This window comes from Pseudorca crassidens, chromosome 19 (genome assembly GCF_039906515.1).
Source record: "Pseudorca crassidens isolate mPseCra1 chromosome 19, mPseCra1.hap1, whole genome shotgun sequence".
Classification (NCBI taxonomy): domain Eukaryota; kingdom Metazoa; phylum Chordata; class Mammalia; order Artiodactyla; family Delphinidae; genus Pseudorca; species Pseudorca crassidens.
In genome coordinates this window covers 47,522,150-47,545,095 of record NC_090314.1, presented here as the reverse complement: position 1 = coordinate 47,545,095, position 22,946 = coordinate 47,522,150, and the positions used below count along the sequence as shown (strand labels likewise).

At 42.4% G+C, this 22,946-nt stretch overlaps 2 protein-coding genes across 5 annotated transcripts in view; both read left to right on the top strand.

Moving 5' to 3' along the window:
* The window catches only part of LOC137211954 (leucine-rich repeat-containing protein 37A3-like), a 113,934-nt gene that overhangs the window by 63,319 nt on the left and 27,669 nt on the right, over positions 1-22,946 (top strand). For 2 of the 4 annotated variants that reach the window (XR_010937288.1, XM_067714752.1), the window contains exons 1-5: positions 10,295-11,670; positions 14,053-14,124; positions 18,389-18,507; positions 20,523-22,333; positions 22,754-22,858. The exons of the other annotated variants lie outside the window; for them this stretch is intronic. Coding sequence is in view for 1 of the 2 variants with exons in the window: in XM_067714752.1 (XP_067570853.1) it covers positions 10,295-11,670; positions 14,053-14,124; positions 18,389-18,507; positions 20,523-22,333; positions 22,754-22,858 (3,483 nt within the window). In the remaining variant the exon portion in view is untranslated. Of the gene's footprint in view, positions 1-10,294; positions 11,671-14,052; positions 14,125-18,388; positions 18,508-20,522; positions 22,334-22,753; positions 22,859-22,946 lie in introns of those variants that run through there. 4 annotated transcript variants of the gene reach the window in all.
* Positions 740-9,484, top strand: LOC137211955 (RAD52 motif-containing protein 1-like). Its single transcript, XM_067714755.1, is given in 7 exon segments — positions 740-866; positions 1,247-1,426; positions 4,466-4,588; positions 4,964-5,042; positions 5,045-5,131; positions 6,091-6,189; positions 8,058-9,484. Coding segments are annotated over 7 exon segments (792 nt in total). The 5' UTR covers positions 740-770; the 3' UTR covers positions 8,186-9,484.

Sequence of the window (22,946 nt, the reverse complement as noted above, 5' to 3'; positions counted from 1 at the left end):
GAATAAATGGATACATACAATGAATGCAATGGATAATGATATAGATAATAAATCTATAGTTATTGGTTTGAAACAGTATCAAGATCCAAGTAATTCCTGCAAAGTCAACAATTTTTGAAGTAAAAGAGCTCAGAAGTAGGTAATGGGTGGGGCTAAGGGTCTGATATATTGAGGTGGAGAAAGTCATGGTGGGGATGGAGAAATGTGCTGGGTGATTTGGGAGTACTTTAGGAAAATGGGCTAGAAACCAGCTTTTTAAGAATTTCATACTAGACTGTTGATGGCTTTAATGTTATACCTTGATTTGCCTATTTAAGACTCATGAAAACACTCAAGTCGAAGGATTGCATCTTTGGTGGTCATTTCTCACACAGAGTCAGGAAATCTAAATTTTTAAAGTTCAGTGGATAGTTAGCGCTAACTACTTAGTACTCTAGTCTTCTCTGGGAGTTTGAAGATGAAGCCAGCTGCTATAAACATGTCCGCACCATTCGATCCTGTAAACTCACACTTTGGACTCTACGCTAAAAATACACTTGAATAGAAACGCTAAACTTCAAAACTTCTGGGCGCGCGGGTTGCAGAAGGGGAACTAGAGGCAGAGGCAAGCCCGGAGTGGGAGGGGCGAGGGAGAGGTCCGAGCACCGCCCCCGTCCCACTCCCACCGAGCTGGCTCCGCCCCTCAGGCTCCATTTTTAAAAAAGCGCGGGCGCGCGGGCGCAGGCGCAGTCCGCTTGCGCCATGAGCCGCGCACGCGCGGTAACGGTAGAATGGTAGAGTTGGTACCTTTTGCGGTTCCCGTCGCGGGTGACAAAACCTTGCTGGTGTGGGAGCTGAGCTCTGGACCCACGGCCGAGGCCTTGCAAGTGAGCCGAGCCGGGGCGGAGGGAGGGGTGGAGGAAGCCGCCCCGCGCCCCAGTAACTGGGCGCCCCGGGGTACTGCTTCAGCACCTCATCTGCCTGTGGTCTCCGCTGAGAGGAATCTTAGTTCTAGAGCCGACCTGAGCAGTCAGCTCGCTCCCAGAGATTTTTGAGAGATAGTTCCCAACAGACGGCATTGCCTCCTAATGCTTCTCGAAGCTTAGGATTTCAGAGGGAAACTTGTTCATAAAATGAGAAGTGTTTGGAGTTGCCGGCTCACCACAGTTGCCTGTGGCGAAGGGCTGGGGGAATATAAGGGAATGGGCGGTTTGTTTTCCTGGGCGTGAAATTTCCTGCACTTACTTAGCATGGGACCACCCTACAGCATTCTGTGTTCACAGTCTTCTCCCAGTTTGGCCTTCTGTATTCGGTCCGAGTCTTCCCAAACGCAGCAGTGGCCGGTCCTGGATTCTATGGCATCATCAAGTTTTATTCAGCAAGGGATGCCCACAGAGCCCAAAAGGCATGCGACCAGAAGCAGCTTTTCCAGACATCTCCAGTGAAGGTGGGTCCAAATGTGGAATTCCTCGCTCTACCGGGATGAAGTGCTGAATTTAAAAGTAATAGGCCATCGGGAATTCCCTGGCGGTCCAGTGTTAGGACTCTGCACTTTCACTGCTGAGGGCCCGGGTTCAACCCCTGGTCGGGGAACTAAGATCCCAGCGGCGGGGGCGGGGTGGGGGGGGGGAAGGCCAACGTTTGTACAGCACTGTGGTGTACAGAATGCTCTCAGATTCACTGCTCCAGTGATCCCCCAGTTCCCCAGATCTTTCTTTCTTTTTTTTAGATGAAGAAACTCGAACTCAGGATGGTTAAGTGACTTACTTAAGGTTCATGACAGTAAAGGTGGAAACTAGAGGCCAAACCCAAACTTAACTGATGTTAAACCCCATGTCATTTTATGCTGCCCCTTAATTTAAGAAATCTTCACAAGAGTCTTCCTTATATTTACTTTTACGTGGATTTCAAATGTATGAGGTTGACAAACGTTTTTCATGAATTAATTAATTAATTTATTTATTTTTGGCTGCGTTCGGTCTTGTTGCTGCGCGCTGGCTTTCTCTAGTTGCGGCGAGCGGGGATTCCTCTTCCTTGTGGTGTGTGGGCTTCTCATCGCGATGGCTTCTCTTGTTGCGGAGCATGGGTTCTAGGCACGCAGGCTTTAGTAGTTGTGGCTTACGGGCTCAGTTGCTCTGCAGCATGTGGGATCTTCCCAGACTAGGGATCGAACCCGTGTCCCCTGCAGTGGCAGGCGGACTCTTAACCACTGTGCCACCAGGGAGCTTGAGGAACTTTTGTCAGATGTAACATAAAGGAGGCTTCATCATCACTCTCAAACTGCCTATTCCGAACTCCCTTCACATTCCAGAAAATGGTTAAAATATTCTTTCCTGCATTGTAGAAACCTTATTCCATATTAACATGCCATCCAATCTTACTTGCCCAGAATTAACATTTCATTATGTGCCTCCATTCAGCCACCATTCCTTTTTCAAGGACCTTTTCAATTCCTCTGAATAAGTGAGTGAGGCTTAGATTTCCAGACCTTTCCCTTTATAATTGTGTGTCTTCTCTGATTGGCTTCTTGCTCTGGCCACTTCCTACTGATCTTGCTGCCTATTCTCACCCATATTTCTTTACTCACTGAGTTCACCTTTATTGAATCTGAGAACTCTCCTCAGATGTGACTCCAGGTACACTACCTCCCACTTCTGTACCCTGTTTAACACCCTCTTCAATCCTGTACTCCCTGGGATTGAAATGATTTTGTGTCAGGCATTCTTTTGTTTGCACACCCTGCGACCATTTCACATAACCACTCAGATATTACAGATGGTCCTGGAAAGATTATGAAACGGTTACTTGGTGTCAGTTGTGAGTAATGTGTAATGTGTTCTTTTCTTATATTGGACATTAAGACTATTGCATAAGCTTAGGTTCTGAGATTTTCACAGCATAAAGCTAGGCACTGATAGAATGTTCTACAAGTCACTATAGAGTTGAGAGGAAAGGGCATTCGTATTAGATTTCCTTATTTAATGCAGAGCCTTAGTTTACTGCCCACACGCCCGAAATTGTTACCTACTTTAATTATGCGTTCCTTTAAAATTTTATTTATTTATTTACTTGGTTGCACCGGGTCTTAGTTGCAGCAGGCAGGCTCCTTAGTTGTGTCTCGCAGTCTCCTTAACTGTGGTGTGCGAACTCTTAGTTGCAGCATGCATGTGAGACATAATTCACTGACCAGGGATCGAACCAAGGCCCCCTGCATTGGGAGCATGGAGTCTTAACCGCTGCACCAGCAGGGAAGTTCCAATTATGTGTTCTTTTATTCATTGGCAGGTATACATCTTATCTTTTTTCCCCTGTAGTTTTTATAAATACAGAAAAGATAATAACATCTTAAAATAAAATGAAGGAAAGGCCTAATGTATCTGAGTTTTTCTCAGTAGCACGAAGGGATATGTTTGCCAACAAGAACTGTGGCAAGGTTATCCCAGATGTCAGCTGTCTCTACTACCCAGGGGCTCAGAGCCCTTCTGAAGGTTCCTAATTGTCCAGGACAGCTCCATTATGACTCACCGTACAGGGCCTAGCCGCCCATGCGACACTCAACATTTAAAAATTAGTCTTCATTTCTCCTTCCCAGCAGGCAGCTTCAGTTGGAGGAAATAATTTCATTTCCTTATGTACTCATTCATTCACTCAGTCAACAGACCATCACTCCCCTATTATATGCCAAGACCTATGCTTGTTTCTGGTAACAAGGAAAGAATAATATACGGTTCCTTCAAGCACTTAAGGAGCTCGTAAACTAGTGACGGGGAAGATGCACAAACAAATCAAAGAATTAACAATGCTTTGACTTTCTTTGTATTATTTGAATTTTTATGACTGTATTTATATACTACACGCTGTTCAAAATGGAAATAGACATTTAAGAAAGAACTAGTGATGTAAAAACTCCACAGTAATATGTAAGTTATTGAGAGAGTTAAGACTGGAAATATTTGCACTCTCAAAGAAGCTTGTTAATGCAGATGAACCTCTAATTCTTTTGGTTGCTTTATTTACATTTAGAGAGGTATACGTATTCCCTCTTCTAACGGGTTAGTAACTTGGGGAGGGGGTGCTACAGATTAAGGTCCTAATTCAGTGGCAGGTCCATCTTATCTCCTCTTCAGCTCGTATTCTCGAGCAGGAGCTACAGGATGAGACGACTGAAACAGTTCACTTCCTTTGCTTACCCCCAGCCCCATAATAGGCTTCTGCTGGGCTTCCTTGGTTGCTTTCATCATCACTTTCACCACCAGCGGTCAGGGAACCTTCCCGGTTAATCGGGGGCCCTGGAAATGATGCAGAAAAGTACTGACCTAAAAATAATAAATAACATTTATCTAGGGCTCACTGTGAACTCATTGCTTAAAATGTGCTACTTAATCTGCACAGCCCCTCTATGAAATTGGTATTGATAAATCTCAGGTATATCCAAAATAAGCCTCTATGTAGGGTTGTGATATTTTTAGGTCTTTTATGTCTTTAGGTTCGTCTCGGCACCAGTCATAAGGCGGCTCAACATAATACGCCTGCCCTAAACAGCTCCAGATGCCAAGAATTGGCAAATTACTACTTTGGTTTCCATGGGTGGTCAAAAAGGATCATCAGGGTAAACTCTGTAGATTTTCTTTGACTAACCAGACTCCTTTCAACACTGAACTCCTAGACTTTAGAGGGAAGAATAGAACAGGGCTATGGGGAGGAGATGTGAGAGGCTTCCACATGGAAGTATCTGAGCATTGGCCTGCCACCTAGAATTAGTGATAATCTCAATGACTTGGATGGTGGTGTCCATAATTTTCTCCAGTATTTGCATGGTGTATAATAAAAAATAGTTGACCATATCTAATCATTCATTTGCAAGTCTCACTTGATTATGAAGCTATAGCATGCCTAAACTATTACCTGGGGTTGCTGGAGTTTAGTTTTTATTTCTAACAACAGGATATTTTGAAGTCTAGCCTTTAATTCAAAATCCTAACAGCTTCAGGATCTTTCTAACCTTGAAGAAAGGGAAAAGGAAGATATTGTGACACCACTTCAGAAGCAAAGCCTCAAGTTCTTCTGGCTTTAGAGGTGGTGTTGCCCTCCCACGAGTGCAGGAGTCCTGGAGTTTGCATGGCTGAGGAACCTTTGGATAACTTGGAGGAAGGTCTGTTTTCCAATATGTGTGTGTATGGGGAGGTGAGGGAGTGGGATTTCTCTTTTTTCCTTTCTTTCTGAAACTCAACTTTTCAGATACATCATCACCTTTTCTAAGCAACTAAAGCCCTGGGCAGAATTTTTCTGCCTGACAATGTAGGTTTTTATCTTAGGCAATACCTGACAGCACCTTAAACTTTAGAATTTTAGAACTGACTGCCTGCCAGGAAGCTTAGGAGGAGGGAAAATTAGTTAGTTTTTGTGGTTTTTTTGGTTAATAATTTGTTATGTGCTAAAATAGTCCTTCAAATACAGATGTCTTCTGGCCTCCAGTTATCCCAACAAAACCATTGTCTAAAGATTGAAATAAACTCTTGTGTAAATGTTCAGTCCTTTGCCTCCTATAGAAGGGCCTGCGCGGAAAACGTAAATATAGATCCCTAGAAAGGGGATTCCGATTGGTGCTGAGTTTCTTCCTAGAGTCCATGGCACTTGGGCTTAGGGTTTTAAGTCAGAGGCAGGGCTGTTAGCGAACGGAGTGGAGGAGGCTCCACCCTCCACCTGAGTGGGTGATGGTTGAGGAGAGGCCAGATCATCTGCACTACCACCAAATCTATCTCACTGTATGAATCCAGCCCTTCACGCACAGGAGAGCAGCGTCTGTAGCAGTGTAGCCTCAGCTTGTCCACTTGAAATCTGTGTGTCATATGCAATTTGTGCCACGTTCTTGGTTTTCATTTCCCATCGAGTATTTTAGGAACTTCCAGAATAGATCTGAGCAGTAAAAATGTGCCAAGCCAGGGTACACCTACAGCAGAGTCATTCAACCGCACCCCACTGTAGTGCCTGCCCTTGATCACTAAGGTAATGATCTAAGAATCACAGATGCATTTTTAGTTTTAAACACATAACCTAGACATCAGTTATTCAGACAGGCATTTTAAATTCATCTGTTTTGGTTGGATTTAGGGTCATTATCATTCCTTATGAAAAGGAAGGTAACCCAGAAGCTTGCTATTCAGAAGGCTATGACAGATGCATTCCAGAAACTGCTGATTGTGGTTTTAGGTAAGACCTTTCTGATTGTCCTTGAAGTACTTCAATTTCAGTGAGCAAATAAACTTATTTGAAAAGTTAGTTAGATGGGGCTTCCCTGGTGGCGCAGTGGTTGAGAGTCCGCCTGCCGATGTAGGGGACGCGGGTTCGTGCCCCGGTCCGGGAAGATCCCACATGCCGTGGAGCGGCTGGGCCCATGAGCCATGGCTGCTGAGCCTGTGCGTCCGGAGCCTGTGCTCCGCAATGGGAGAGGCCAGAACAGTGAGAGGCCCGCATACTGCAAAAAAAAAAAAAAAAAAAAAGTGAATTGGATGAAAATAATGGTTCTCTAAAACATTACCTATTCTTTCATTCACCAGATGCTTTCACAGCAGCAGTCTTAAATTTGTTCTTTGTGGCATTTATGAGAAAAATGACAGTGAATATTATTGTCCCCAGTGTTTAGATGTAGAATGACTTGCCTCAGTTCATACAGAAAGTGTTTGATCCAGTTCTTCCTCAACTGGTTGCTTATCATACAGAATAGTGTAGTGATTATAAGCCTTGGACACCTGTGTTTGAGTCCTAACTTTGTCTCTTAGATTTATTTGTTGTTGTTGTTGCAATTTTAGGTTTTTCTAGCCAGAGACATTTGAAGGTGTTTAATATCTCTAAGCTGCAATTTCTTTATCTGCAAATAGGGTTAGTAATTCAGCTTACCACCTAATGGGGGATATTGTAAGAGTAAATGAGATGATGAATGTAAAAAGCTTAGAACTATGCCTGAAACATAGTAAGCAGACAAAATATATGGACTATTATCATTGTTGTTTTCTTGTTGAAGAGTTTATTAGATTATGCTTTTGGAATCAGTTTAATTTCAGTTTTCATTTCTGATATATTGGGTGAATATGTCTCTTATATAATTATCGGATACGTTTGTGTGAGCCTTAAAAGTGGTCATGCTACTAAATACCGTTGATTGTGTTCCCTATCGAGTTATACAGCGGTGAGAATGTCACAGGCTGTGCCCAAAGGAAACTTTATGATTAGTAGATTCCCGGAACAGAATTGCTCCCCTGCTTCACAGCGCTGCAGGCTTAGAGACTGAGAAATCCTAGCTAAGTTTCAGAGACCTTATTTGCTTGTAAGAGTTGACCCTGCATTGGTCTTGGCCTTCCAGCCTGGGCAGTCCTTCCAGTGAAGTTTGACTTCCCTGGTCATCAGGCAGAATCTCCACCAGCTGTCAACTCTGGGTAACAACCTTTAAGAACCAAACTAAATGTCTGGGTTGTTTGTCCCTAATTTGCCAAGGTATTCCTTATATGTACTCAAAACTCCTTAGACCAAAAAGCCTGGTGGCTCTAGCTTGCCTTGAGGAAAGCGGTGTTGTCCAAAGGGTACATGGGCCAGTTTCTGCCAGTAGAGTGTTCAAATGCTCTCTGTCTCTGTCTCCAAAGCTTTGTTCACTGTATCTGGTAGTATTTTGGTCCCAAGGAGTAGGCACTTGCCTTGCTTCTAACATGAAGTATCTATTATAGTCCAGTGGTATCTATCCCAGGTTTGAACTCACTTTGACCCCCACCTAATGCCTTCCTATTTCGTTGTATTGTGATTGAACATTTTTGTTTCCACAGCTTTTAATTCCTATGTCATTATTCCTTAGTTCTTATTTCTAAGATCATAAAGGTTTTTGAACCAAAGTTGATACTTGTTATATATTTTTTCACAAGTAATTATGATAAAAACGGAAGTGTCAGATGAGGGAACTTCTAGGAAAATGCTCTTATTTTCTGCTTTTGGAAGTCAAAAGAATGTCTAATTATTGGGTGCTACCATTGTATACAGGAAGTTTTAGAACAAGAAACCTTGTGAATTGATCCTTGTTAACTTTATGTCAGAAAGTGGTAAAGTAGCTGTGGCATATAGACCCTGTGAAGAGGCCACAGATGCTAGAACCGAAGAGGAACTACAGGATTTCATTCAAGTATGTGGAGATAAAAACTCAAGGGGTACACAGCCAGTGTAGCCGTAATTCAAAACACCCAGCAGGATTTGGAAGGCTTTGGCATGTCTACTCAGCTCTGTCATCCTCAGGAAAAGGTGAAACTCTGAAACTGCTTTAGAGGCAGGGAATTTCTAGGACTTTTCCAAGTCCCGAGCCTTGTCTCTGGCCCCTTATTTGAAGTTTGGAGAGCAGGATTGAGGGCCATCAGTGTACGTCTACAGTTGTGGACACAGGAGAAGACACAGGCCTTTTAGAACTCCCCTCAAATAGAATTGCAAGGATATGGGAACAAAGTAACTATGGCCTTAAGTGTGATTATGCTACAGTGTTTTAAAACTATTCATGCCTTTCAAGTAAGGTATATTACCCAGCTCTCAGCATCTCATATATATCTTGTGTTAAATATTTTGCCAAAGAACCTTTTTGTAAACCAATTATATGGATGCCTCGAATTAGGGATTAAGTTGTCAACGTAATTTCTAAAAGAAAACATTAATGTACTGCATATAGGATTTTTATTAAAAAGGAGCAAAAAATGTGTTTCATGTCATTGAGAGCTGAATTTGGGGCTAGATTTCTGATGATTTAACTCACCTCAATGTTGCCAAGTTTGTTCTGAAGGGAAGAAAGTAGAGAAAGAAAAGGTGGTTATGTTCTGAAAAATGTAAAAATATTGAAAGTTTTTCCTGTACAATATAATTATTTTAATTCGATTTAAATCAGTCAAGGAAACTTCAGACGTATCCATGTTTGGGCTTTAAGAAGTCTAGCTTCCAGTGAAATGTGAGAGGAAAGGATTCCATATTGATACTAAAGATTTCGGAAACCTGATTATAACAACAGATCCATTCCTAAATGAGGCCAATCTTGGAATCAGTTCCATTTAGAAACCATTATGTGCTAGGCACTGGAAATAAGATGAAGCTCCTTCTCTCTTGGAGTTTAGGTGTTAAAGGTGTACCAGACAATTAAAAAGGACTAAAATCAAATAGATTATGAAAAGGACTGTGAAGAAAGTAAATAGGGTGCTAGTTACAGTAGTTCAAGAAAATTACTTAACATGCTGACTTTAACATTCGAAGTGTCTTCTCCATGTGTGCACACAGGGTAGACGTCTGAAAAGTGACACTGTAGTTTTTTTCTAGATTAATGGCTCTGTTGAGACAAGGTGGGATGTGGGAAGTTTCCCCATGCTAATGTAAAGGGCCACTCACTTGGTTTTAGACTCTCTTTCCCACCTGCCCCAAACCCCTCCTACAGAAGTTCTGGAGTCATCACTGATTCAGTGGTAACCCCTAATAACAGAGAGGTGAGTGAATACTGAGAGTTTGGAGGAAATGGCAAACATTTTATTTTATTGTTTTTTATTTTTTTAGCATCTTTATTGGAATACATTTGCTTTACAATGGTGTGTTAGATCAGTTATACATATGTTCCCCTATCCCTTCCCTCTTGCGTCTCCCTCCCTCGCATCCTCCCTATCCAACCCCTCTAGGTGGTCACAAACCACCGAGCTGCTGTGACAAAGTGAGAGAGTGGCATGGACATATATACGCAACATTTTCGAATAATTGTAAGGTGTGTTCCCCTCCCGCCACCCAACTGGTGCTCATTTCCTGGTCAGCAACTCTTCTTGTCAGCCTTGTGGCCAAAGGGAGGAAGAATGTGTCTCAGACTTCAGCTCTGAGGAGGAAGAGTTCAGATTGCCAGAATTGGATTAGCACTTTTGAATTTCCCAGAATGCTACGTCCTGTGGTTTCCTTGGGAAGCTCTGCATCCTTCCCAACCTCTCTCCACCCCTGGGCTGCTGGAGTTTGGGGCCACTCGGGTCTGCAGCCCAAATCCCGCCTCATTGTTTGCGGCCAGGGAGGGCAGGGAGGGGGTTGGGAAGAGGGCCCGGCAGGAGGTAAGTGTCGCCTTTGCAAGGGGAAGGATGGCTTGGGCCCTGGGGACTCTGGGCAAAAGGCCCACTCTGGTGGCGCGGATTGGATCTCCGCACTAACCTAATAAAGGTGGCGTAACTAAAGATGTCATAAATAACGGGTGGAACGTTAGGCGGGGGAGGGGCGCGCGGTTGCTAACCTGAGCGCTCGCGTCGGCGCTGGCATAGCGGTTCAGCTCGGACACAGGATGTGGCTCCGGCTCCTCACTGGCCTGGGTCACTGTGCCTGCGACCCGCTGCACGTTATGTCCCGGCTACGCCTTTGGTTGCCACGGCTCTTCCTCACGTGGCTACAACTGTGGCTTCAAGTCCAGGCAGTTCAGCCTCCGGAGTGGGCCCTGGGCCCCGTCCAGGTGACCCCCAACCCCCCGCGGCTGACAGAGGCTTGGTCTTCATACGCCTCAGACCCCCCTCCCAAATTGCCCCATGCCCTTACACCCCTGGCAGAAGCCGGGGGCTTTAATTACTTGACGTCCTGGTCTCCATTCGAGATGTTGGCCCCGCCTCATCGGGAGTTGACTGAGACTGAGGCTCCATACCCTGACACGGATTCCGCGAGTGTAGTTTTCTCTCCAGAGCATCCTGTGCCGACAGTTTCTCCTCTAGGTCAGGATCAAGCTCAGCTTCTGCAGCGGCCCGATGTCTCTGTTAAACCTGTGGGTCTTGCACTTATCGTAACTGCAGCGTTCACTAATGAGCTTGAAACTCCTCCACCCCAACAAGAAACCTCGGCTCAGTCTACAGTGTCCTCTGAGCAGTTGGAACCTTTGTCAGTCTGGCAGGAATTTTCAGAGCAGCATCCAATCCCCTCTGAAAATGTTGAACTTTTTCCAGTTCACCAAGGAGCCCCAATTCAACCACCGTACCCCGAGGTGACATTTCCAAATCCAGAGCAAGTTCAGGCTCGCCACCCAACTTTGATTGAGGTCACAATTCAACCATTGGACCTTGGACTGACCAGAAGGCCAGAACCCACTAAGGAGGGTGAACCTTCTCCAGTCATGCAGGAGACCTTAACCCAGCCTGCAGAACCACCTAAGGAGGTTTTTGTAGCTCAGCCTCCAGTATATCACAATCCAATAGTTCCAACACCGCATCAGGATCACACTGAGCCTCCAACATCACCCAGTATCACAGTTAAACCTTTGAACCTGGAGCTGACCACAACTCCAGAACCTACTACAGAGTCTGAACATTCTACAGCCCGGCAGCAGACTACAGCTCCCCCTCCAAAACACCCTGAGGTGACGCTTGCACAACCAAACCTGTCTCAAGTCACAGTTTCACCTGTGGACCTGGGAGTTAACGTATCTCAGCAACCAAGGCCATCTGAGACGGTTCTTTTTCCTTCGACTCAGTATTCAGTATCCACAGGTCTTCCTGGTGTAAGATATACCCCAGAAAAGAAGCAGCCAGGGCAGAATGCCACCACAAACATCAGCATATGTGAGCTCTGTACCTGCAAAAATGAGACGCTGTCGTGTGTTGGTCTCAGCCCAAAGCAGAAGCTCCACAGAGTGCCTGAGCCAGAGCCTGACGCCTACAACGGCACCTTCACCATCCTGTAAGAATCGGCCTTTCCTCATTTGTTCTCTGCATCCTGCCTGACAATGCAGCCTTTCTTCAGGTCTTCCTGGGCCCTCCTTATCTCCCCAATCCACATTGACTGACTTTGTGTTTCCACCTTTTGTTTGTCAATGATTCCTTATCTTCATTCTTCTTACTATTTTTCCCTCTCCTCCAGTCTTGTAATTGCCCTTATTTTTTCCGTCTCCGTTTTTTACCCCATTATTTAATTCCTTAACATCTACTCTTCTCCCATCTTTACTCCATCCTCTTTACAGCAACATGTCCCTCTCCCCATCTCTTTGGTGGTAATACAACAATGTGGTTAAGAGTAGAGATTCCGGAGCCAGACTACCTGGGTTTGAACCCAGGTCTGTCATTTATTAGCTTTATGACTCAACTTCCTCATCTGTAAAATGGGGATTATGGTAGTCATCGTCTCACAGGATGACTCCTATGGCTGCTAAATCTCCCAATGACTCCAATCTCATTGGGAGATTTAGATGAGTTAATATTGGTAAAGCTCTTCTATCAGTGCCTAGCATATATTTTAGTGTTAGCTATTATTATTATTCAGTCCCTCAGTTATATCTAGAACTCATCTTTGTCCCCTGGCTTTCTATGTGTAGCACCCATTTTGTGCCCAACCCAGGGCTAAGTACTGTGGGAGCCACAGAAGTACATGTCATTGTCTCCAGAACATGACAATGACAAGTGGGAAGAAAGGGGACATGCCTTAAAAGGGAGGTAATATATAATTAAGTATTAAGAGAAATACAGATACGTGCTGTAATTCACCAGAACCTGTAATCACAGGGGTGTGGAGGTGACAGAAGGCTGCATGGATACGCTAAATCTTTAGCTGCGACTTCAAGATTGGCTGTGATTTGTCAGAAAAATAACAGGCAGTACAGTCTAGGCAAAGGTGTGACTGCAGGGATGATCAGAATGTATTAGATTAGTCTGGCTGTGAAGAATTGGGTTAGGCAACAATGAAAGATAAGATTATAAAATATCTTGACTATCGGCAACGGGGGTTTGAAAGTTATGCTGTGAGATATGGGGAGCCGCTGCAAGTATTCAAGCAAGAGAGACAAATGATTAAAGCAAGAGGCTGATTTTAGATTTCATATGTAGAGCGACCTAGAGAGGAAAGCTTGGTTCCGGGAGACCAAATAGAATGCTTTAGCAAAATCTAGGAGTAAAGTGAGAAGGGGCCGAATTAGAGTGGTTGTGATGGAAGTAGAAAGAAAATCCTGAGAGTACTACAGAGGAAAACCTGACAAGACGTAGTAATTGACTAGAGTTGGGGGATTGTAGTACAGGAAAGAGAAAAATCACATGTGTTGAGGGGCAGAATGATGGTGGTATAATAGGTGGAAATACAGCAGTTGGGAAGCAGAGTCAGTTTGAGGGAGATGAGTTCAGTCTTAGGCATCTTTTATTGGTGAGCATAAAGCAACCAGAAGGCTCTGTTTGAGTGGAAATGTCCCTCAGGCAGATGGGCAGGCAGGTATCCGTTTTGACTTATTTCTGACTCCCGTGAAAAATGTGCATATAAACTGAATAGTTCCATTGTTGCTGAGGGAAGAGGGCAAAGCTAAAGCTAAAGATTCAGTCACCCACTGAGTTAGTGGTGCAAACCGAACCTCAGGCATTTAACAGCTTCTTTTAAACACGTCTAATTCATGGATACATTCTCACTGTTTAAAAAAAGAAATGCCACAGAAGTATATAGGATAAAATGTGAAAATTCCACCCCACCTTCCCTACCACCAATAAGGTAACTCCTGTTACTGTTTTGATGTGTGTCCTTCCTTCCGATCTCTTTCCTTTGCATTTTGTTCCCCTAATGAGGTAATAACTTTACTCCTTGTTCAGTGACTTGTGCTTTTCCCTAGGCAATATGTTTAAGAGATATTTTCGTATTAGTCCCTCTAATTTCTAATTGCCTTGCCATATCCTTCTAACACCTGGAGAGGTTCTGAGGGCACTAAGCCAAAGCTTTGGTGTTGCCTGCCATAGGATTTCTTAATATTTATTTGCTGATATTGATAAATGTTTGCCATTTTTCTCATTGATTTGTAGGAGTCATTTTAGACACATAAGTGATTTTGGGAAAAAAGTAATTGGCATTATGTATCCAAGAATTTGGACAGATAGGAAGTCAGGTTCTCAGGGGATGCCTCATTGTTTGTGCCAGTGGCCTCACAGTATGTTTTTATTAATTGTGCACACTGGGAAGCTGGGAAGCTGTGGGAATTAAAAAGCTGGTCTTTTCTGCATTTGAATATTCCCTACATGGCGGCCATGATTCTTTTCCTTATTCTCTACATTCTTTTCCTACCTATTCAAGCATATGAACTGTGTTTCTTCACAGAAATTTCCAAGGAAACTCTATTTCTTACATTGATGAAAGTATATGGAAGGCATACCACTGGGCTGAGGAGCTGTGAGTTACTCTCCCCAAATATGAATACAAAAAGCTAACTGCATTACAAGATCCTTCTTGGTCCAGAATTTTGAGGTCAATACCTGTGAGCAAAGGTATTTCCCCTTCCATATCCCAAAGCAACCTAATGATTGAAATTCTATGTTTATTTAAAAAATTAAATTTGGCAGGACCTCTTGAAAATCAGTAAGAGACAATTTAAACTTATTTTCCATTGTACAAGTAATACATGATTATATTCTCAATATATAACAATGAAATAACAGGTATAGTGAAAACCCTCCTTTTGCCCTAATCCCACACCCACTACTTTGAGTTTAGTATTAATCCTTCCAGACTCTTTTCCATACGTTTGAGTACATACATATTTACAGATAGCAAAAGAGGTTTGTGTGTTTTTCTTATCATTTTTTACATAATTAACATCCTGAAACTTGATTCCTTCATTTCCTGATATGTCTTAGATTTCTTTCCTTCCCAGTACATAGAGGGTTACCCCATTCCTTTAAACTCCTGCATAATATTCCATAGTATGAATGTGTTACAGTTTAATAATGCCCCTATTGAAGGATGTTTAGATTATGTCCAGTTTTCTTGTTACTTGCATTGCTGCAATGAATATCCTCGTACATGCATTTTTGTGAGCCTGGTCGTTTATTTCTATAGAATAGTTATCTAGAAATGGGATTGTTGGGGTGAAGACTATTTAGATATAAAATTTTATTTGCCCTCAAAAGAGTTGTGCTAGAAAAAAAAAAATTGTTGTACCAGCTTATCCTCCAGTCACCATGCTGTGATGACATTCATTTCCCCACACCCTTCCACCACTGGAGATTCTCACTTTTTTTTTTGCTAATCTGACAGATGAATACAAGGGGTCCCGTCTGAATTTGAATTTTTCTTATTATTTGTGAAATTAAATATCTTTATAAGTTTACTGAACATTTGTATTTTATCCCTGAATTGTCTGTCCTTTGCCCATTTTTCTGTTACTATTTTTTTTTATTGATTTGTAGAAAAAGTCAGTTTAGATACGTAAGTTATTTTGGAAAAAAAACATTCCAAGTAATTTTCATGACAGTCTGTGGTCATATCCTTAGTTCAGCAGTTGTGGCACACAGGCTCTAGAGTGCAGGCTCAGTAGTTGTGGTGTACGGGCTTAGCTGCTCTGCGGCATGTGGGATCTTCCCTGACAAGGAATCGAAGCCGTGTCCCCTGCATTGGCAGGCAGATTCTTAACCACTGAACCACCAGGGAAGTCCCAATTCCAGTATTCTTAATCTTTTGTGTAGATACATATTGCAATCTGGTGACATTTTCCTTCTGCTTAAAAATACTTCTTTTAACATTTCTTATAGGGAAAGTCTACTAGTAATGAATTCTTTCAGCTTTTGTATGTCTGAGATAGTCTTTATTTTGCTTTTGTTTTGACAGATGTGGGTACAAATTCTAGCTTGACAGAATTCAATTCACTATTTTAAAGATGTTATTCCACTGAGTTCTCGTTTACATTGTTTCCAAAAAGAATTCTCCTGTCATTGTTATCTTTGTTCCTCTGTATGTACTGTATAGGTTTTTCCTCTGGCTGCTTTTAACTTTTTTCTTTATTGCTGGTTTTGAGCAATTTGATTATTTTTTGTGCCTTGGTGTAGTTTTGTCCATGTTTCTTATGCTTAACGTTCATTGATCTTCTTGACTTTGTGGGTTTATAGTGTTTACCAATGTAGAAAAATTTGGGGTATTATTTCTTCAATTTTTTGTATTTCTCCTCTCCTTCATGGACTCTAAGTACACATGTATTAGACCACTTGAAGTTGTTGCACAATTCGCTGATGCTCTATTCATTTTTGTTGTTGTTTTGTTTTGTTACACGTTTTGTTTCATTTTGGATAGTTTCTATTACTGTGCCTTAATGTTCACTGACCCTTTCTTCTGCAGTGTCTAATCTGCCATTAACCTCATTCAATGTCTTTTTCATTTAGACTTTGTTTGTAATCTCTAGAAGCTCAATTTGGGTCTGTTTTACATTTTCCATGCCTCTACTTAACATTTTCAGTGTTTAGTCTGGGTTTCTTAACAACTGAAATACAGTTCTAATAACTTTTCTTCATGTATAATAACTTTTTTTTTTTTTTCTGGTACGCGGGCCGCTCACTGTTGTGGCCTTTCTCGTGGCGGACCACAGACTCCGGATGCGCAGGCTCAAGAGAGCCCCATGTATAACACCTTTTTAAATGTTCTTTTCTACCAATTCTAACATCTGTATAGGCTATGGGTTAGTTTTGATTGGTTGCCTTTTCTCCTCAGTATGGGTCATATTTTCCTACTTCTTTGCATGCTTGGCAATTTTTCATATGATAACAGATGTTGTGAGTTTAGTTTATTGTGTGCTATATATATTTATATTCCTGTAAAATGCTTGGGCTTTGTTTTGTCTGAAATTAAGTTACTCAGAACAATTTTATTCTTTTAAGTCTAGCTGTTAAGATTCGTTGGGTAGCAGTTCACGTAGCCTTTAGTCTGGAGCTCATTATTTGCAACTACTGAGACAAGTCCTTTCTGAGTATCATGAGGTTTTCCAGTCTGACTTGTAGGAACAGGTACTATTCCTACAACCCTGTGTGATAACCAGTTATTCTTATTATTAATGCTTTCATGTGGTTCTTTTCCTGGCATCAAGTAATTCCTCACACAAATGTACTGACCAATACTGTGTTGAATTCTCAAGAGATCCCTCTGCATATCCCCAGAGTTCGTTGTCTGTGCACTTCTTTTCTCTCTCATACTCTGCTTTGTGAACTCTAGTTACCTTGGTTTTCCCAGACTCTCAGCTCCATTTCCTCAGTCAGAGAGTCCACCAGTCTCAGCCTGGACTTCTCTTCCCTGTACCATGACCTGGAAACTCTCAGAGAAGTAAGTTAGGGCTATTATAGGTATCACTTCATTTATTTTCCATCTCCTGGGGATCACTGAACTGTATTGCCTGAGGTCCAGTTTCTTGAAAACTGTTGTTTCATATGTTCTGCCTGATGCTTTCATTGTTTCAGGTGGGAGGTTAAATTGGTCCTTGTTACTTCATCTTGGCCAGTAGCCAATAATGTTTTTTAAGTCTGTTTTATTTTTATACAGGATCCAATTAAAGATTAGGCATTGCATGTCATGTCTTTGTTTTCTTTAATCTAGAATATTTCCCTGCTATTCTATTTTTTTTTTTTTTTGGTCTTTTATGACATTGGCATTTTTGAAGAGTCTAAGCCAGTTGTCTTGTAAACTGCCCCACAATCTGGATTTGTCTGTTTCCTCATTTGATTCAAAGTAAATATTTTGGGGAAGAATACTATATAGGTGATGTATTCTTCATACTTCATCACTTCAGGTGGCCCAGTGCTAAGTCTGATCCCTTGATTAAGGTGGTTTCTTCCATATCTCTCCATTGTGAAGTTATTTTTCCCCTTGGTAATTGATAAATAATATGAGGTCCCATACTTTGGGATCAGTGGAGATCCTACTTTCAAACAACTCTTCACCCAACTGTGCATCAATGATAAGCCTTGTCTGAATCGATTATTACATTGATACTTGCAAAATGACACTTTCCTAATCTATCATTCCTTTTGCATTTATTAGCTGACATGATTCTATAGAGAAGAGCTCCCCACTTTTCATTTTGAGTATCATTATGAACTCATGTGCTTTTTTCTAAATTAACTATGTTATACCTTATTATAATGATCATGTTATTCTTTGGAATGTTCCATTTGTCTAGATTTGGCCAATGTGATATCTGTTATTGTTTAACCACACGATGCTTTTTTATTACTAGAATAACTTCTGATATATTACTACTGACAAGTAGGAACTGAGAAAGGGACTCCAGAAAGTGCGGCCTTATTCAGACTCTTCTTAGAAGTCTGCCTTCTTCCTGTGTACTCTCAACCCAAAGTGAGGCTTTGGAGTTGGTACGAGATACTTCTGAATTAAATTACAGATCAATGTCCCCCAATTCTAATCCCTATTCCCTTTTTTCTAGGCATACCATACCTACTGCCATCCTAATCCTTCTGTTGGGCACCTCTCTCCTCCACTATATTTATTTACAACAGTCAAGAGCAGCAATTGGCCAACTGGCCCCTATCCTGTTCTCCAGCCCATGAGCCCCAAGAACTCCTTTTTGCAGTGGTCTGTGGGGGCCTTGGACTCCCCCTTCTACCTACTCAAGTAACTCTTTTATCACAACTTTAATGACCAGTGTTTCCATTTATAGGATCTTACCTAGCCGTATGGGCTGCTGCCTCTGCCAATTTAAAGATAGTATTGAGGTTGTCTGTAAGACACTCAAGCTGCGTTGTGACAGTGAATGCCTGACAGATGTGACACCTTGTGGTGAGTCTCAATGGTGGGATAATAAATTGTTAATTTAATTTTTTAATGTTTATTTTTAATCAATGATGATAAATTTTAAAATTAGTGGTGTAATTGCATTGTTTTAATTCATTCATTCAGAGTTCCAGCTCCCTAAGATTCTAAGAGCTACCCCCTTGCTAAAAATCAGATTCTTGGTTACATTATTAAGCTAATAATAGCTCAGGTACATTGTTAGCTTAGTAATGTAGCTGATCCGCATACATAAAGGAACAAGAGAAAGGAATGGAAGGGGGAAGGGAATTCACATTAATGACCACATATCCTATGCTGTGCTCTCTGCAAATGAGAACTTATTCATATAGCGCATCACATTTTGTAAACTGATTTTATATACATTAAGTCTCAGGTACTCTTTGTCTCATAGGAGAGGTGTAAATATATTTTTGTTTATTTTGTGTGTTTCTGCAATTTTTTAAACAGTACAAGTGATGCTGTTTTATGTCCTATTTGGAGCCTGAGATTTTCTGGTTCCATAACCAGAAGCTGCTACCTAGCCCTTCTAATGGACGGGAGAGCTAGTTTATTCTTAGACTGTCTAGCTCTGAGCTTGCTCTGAATCTCAAGCTTTTCTATCCACAAAACACTCAGGGGGTTTCAACTATTTTTCTATATATTAGCTTTATTGGTACTAAGTTGATGACTTCCAAAATGTACTTTCATGCCCAGGTAGCTTGAATACAAGCCTCTTTCAGTGATCTAGAGCACATCCTACAAACAACACTTTGCACCTTATATAAAGGCAATATTGCTGATTTTTCAACACGGTTTTTTTTTTTCTGGCCGTGCCACACAGCTTGTGGGATCTTAGTTCCCCAACCAGGGATTGAACCCGGGCCACAGCAGGGAAAGTGCCGGGTCCTAACCACCAGACCACCAGGGAACTCCCCCAGACACTTTACTAATTATATTACTCCCTTCTCCCCCAGATGTGGGCAGAAAAGGCATTTTTACTCTCCTTTTACAGGTGAGAAAAAACAAGATCAGAGGTGTTAAGTGCTATGACCCTAGTGCCCCGATCTCCTGTCCCCAGTTTGGGGCTCTCTGCAAGCCCATGCTCCTCCTTTCTCATGACCCTCCCCTCCTCCTCTGACCCTCACCAAAACTACTTTTAATCCTTTTGGAAGAGAAGCCCACCTGCACAATGGTACACATTGCCTTCACACAGTCAGAAGCTTTGGACGGTTCCCCAAGTAAAGCTGGAAATATTAGAAGTAAAATGAAATGAAAGCAAAGTAGCCATCTGACAGAAGTTGCTTGTTCCCTTCTGCAGTTGAAGACCTCAAGTATTATTCCATTGATTTGTTGAACATTCCACATTGGCATATAATCTGGCAAATCTCTGAATTTATACCCCAGATCCCTGCCCAAATTTTAGCAAAGAGCCAGGGTGGACATAGTGGTTTTTTCTGTATAGATCCTTGTGTTATGGGCGCTGGGATATATGGAAGCAGGGACTGAGCAAAGGACTCGGTGGGCGGGTGGAGAAGGACATGTCCAGATGACGACCTGTTAGCGGCGGTTGTTGTCGTGGTCATGTGATAGCAGCAAGAACACAAGCACACTGAAGAGGTGGAGAGAGGAAGCCTCACACTCCTCTGCCTCTGAGGCAGGACAGGATGGGGTATATGAATGTGAGGAGTCACAGTAGACCTGCAGAGAGTCCAGCTGAGTAGGGGAGTATTTGTCTTCCAGCCTTGCCTTTTCTTGAGTACTGGCCCCTGGGAACCAGTGGAGTAATCCTGAACATAGTTACTATATTTCACGCTACAGAATTTTCTGAGTAGATAGCCACTTTTTCAAGAGATATCTTTTTCACATTTTGTTGTTGCCAGTCATAGGCTTAAGTGTGGGTTTCTTTTACTCCTCAGTGGCACTCAAACTTTGACTGATTCCTAATTTATTTGGCTGTGGACTGACAAAAAGCTGTCCCATCAGTGTTCAATGATCAAAAACAGTCCCTTCTTTTTTGACAGATGAAGAAACATCTATACAGAATGCAGAAGGATCGTTGATGAAGGTGTTACAAGCCCGCAAGAAGAACACCACCACTGAGCTGACTATTGAGTCAGAGAGGGCGTCATCAGATAAAAGTGCTGTCACCTTGTCAGGCTTCATGAATGAGCAGCTGGACTTTAATAATAAAAGTGATATTATCAGTACACTAAATGACATACTGCCTTATACCTCAGAGGGAAATCTCGGAGATGTGGAAGCAACATTATTACCATTCATTCAGCTTCTGTTTTCGAATACAAAAGATGGAGATATGCCGCAGGGCCTTTTGAAAAACAGTACAAGGAGCCCTTCTGTTACACCTGTACCCAACACTTCAACTAATAAAAACAAATTGAGGAAACTCCGTTTTGCGGAAAATTTGTTAGATGCAGAAACTCAAGAAAAAATTGATGAGGTTAAAAAGGAAGAAAAACCTGCCACGCGTACGCGTTCCAACATTTCAAGTGCCACGTTTAAAAGCTACATCTTTCAAAAGAAATTGCAAACTGCCCAACCACAGAAAGACAGCCTCGCAAACACTGAGAGTACAGAGGAAAGGCTGCTGAGAGTGAACAGGGTCCTCAAGGGCCCAAGGGGCATACAGAAAATGCACCTCAAAGCAGTGGGAGATGAGAGCGTCAGGGGGAAACAGAATGCCCAGCCATCTGAGGCGAACACTGCTGAAGAAAGAAGGCTCAGGAGGCCATCCCCAAGAAAGCTGAAACAGCTTCTCATGGTTCAGAGTCCCAGGAAGCTGGTGGGAAAGTCCTCCAACGCAGAGTCTGCATTCATAAAGGAACACAAGGCAGCAGGCTCCTCTTCCCGGAAACAGTACTTCAAGGGCAGGCCTTCTGCCTCCATCCCTCCAAAATCCCCATCTGACGTTAAAAGCACATCAAAAGACTTATCCAACACTCTTCATGTTTTAGAGGATGCAAAGGCTAGAACTAGAAACATTAAGGACTTCGAACTAATCTCACATTCTGGAAAAAAATACATCTTCCATAAAATTAGGTCTCATCGGGTCCACAGAAAACCCAAAGCCAAAAGGAGTGGAAAGTTCAGAAAGAAAAGTTCACTCACTAGAATGATGCTTGCAAGCCCTCCGTTCTCTGTACTGAGGAGTCTCATAAATTCCCCTCCACGAGAGGCTGTTTCATCTTCAGGAGAAGTGACTTCTCAGGAAAAGCCTTTTCCAGAATTATTTTCTCCTTCAGACCCTTCTACAGAAAATACTACTTCAGGAAACAATACTGCACAAAATGTTTCTGAAGAAATTATTTCTACAGGAAACTCTACTCTGCCAGGAGGAAACGGCCCTGGAAACACTACCCATAGGAACGTGTCCACTGCACATTCTACTGTTGCTGCAGACAACAGTATGCCAACTGTTCAACACACCAACCAAACACGATGGGAGTACCACAACACGGGCACTGAATTATCCTCTAAGCCCACAGGCTTCGCTTTCCCAGGGCTCACATCCCCGGGTGATCAAGTTGAAACTCAGCTAAACCAGCAGCTACGGTCCCTCATCCCCAACAATGACGTGCGAAGGCTCATTTCTCGTGTTATCCAGACTTTAAAAATGAACTGCTTGGAGACCCACGTGCAGCTGGCCTGTGCCAACCTCATCTCTAGAACAGGCCTCCTGATGAAGCTTCTCAGCAAGCAGCAAGAAGTAAATGTGTCCGAAGCGGAGGGGGATACGGACCAGTGGAAAGCTGACAACTATATCAGTGAGAGCACAGAAGCCCAGAGTGAGCAGAAAGGGCAGGAGTCAAGTGAGGTGATGGTAACCCCTGACACATGGGACCTGGACTTTTACTCAGTTTAGGACACGCCATTAACGTGCCCAAGCAGGAATGCCACGGGCTCCTAGTCTCTATCTTATCTTCAGCCATGAAACGGGCTAAGACAGTGATCTCCCACTTTGCTCATTTAAACAGTGTGCCACTCTTCCTAAGGAAGACGAGAAAATGCATAACACAAGATAAATAAGGTGTAGATAAATAAATTGTAGAAGAAAATGCTAATGATAAGATTAACATTACAATTGGCTTGTTCTTATAGAAGCTACTCGCCTGAAAGGATTGGGTTTTATAGTAGTTTAAGAATAGTTAGCTAGCGTTTAGAATAGGTTTAAGAATAGTCAGTTTTCATCCCTTTTATCTCCTTGTTTTTAAAAAGTTGTTACTTGTTTTTTTAGCTCACAAAAGAAGTTCCAGCATATGGCTATAACAACAGACTCATCTTGGCAATATCCATATCTGCAGTAGTGACTACTTGGGTTACAATTCTCTGTCTCGTTGAGGTAAGGACAATACTTAATTCAGATTCAGAACTCACAAGCTGAGAATGAAATCCACCTTTCCACCTACTACTACTTGATTCTTCTCTTT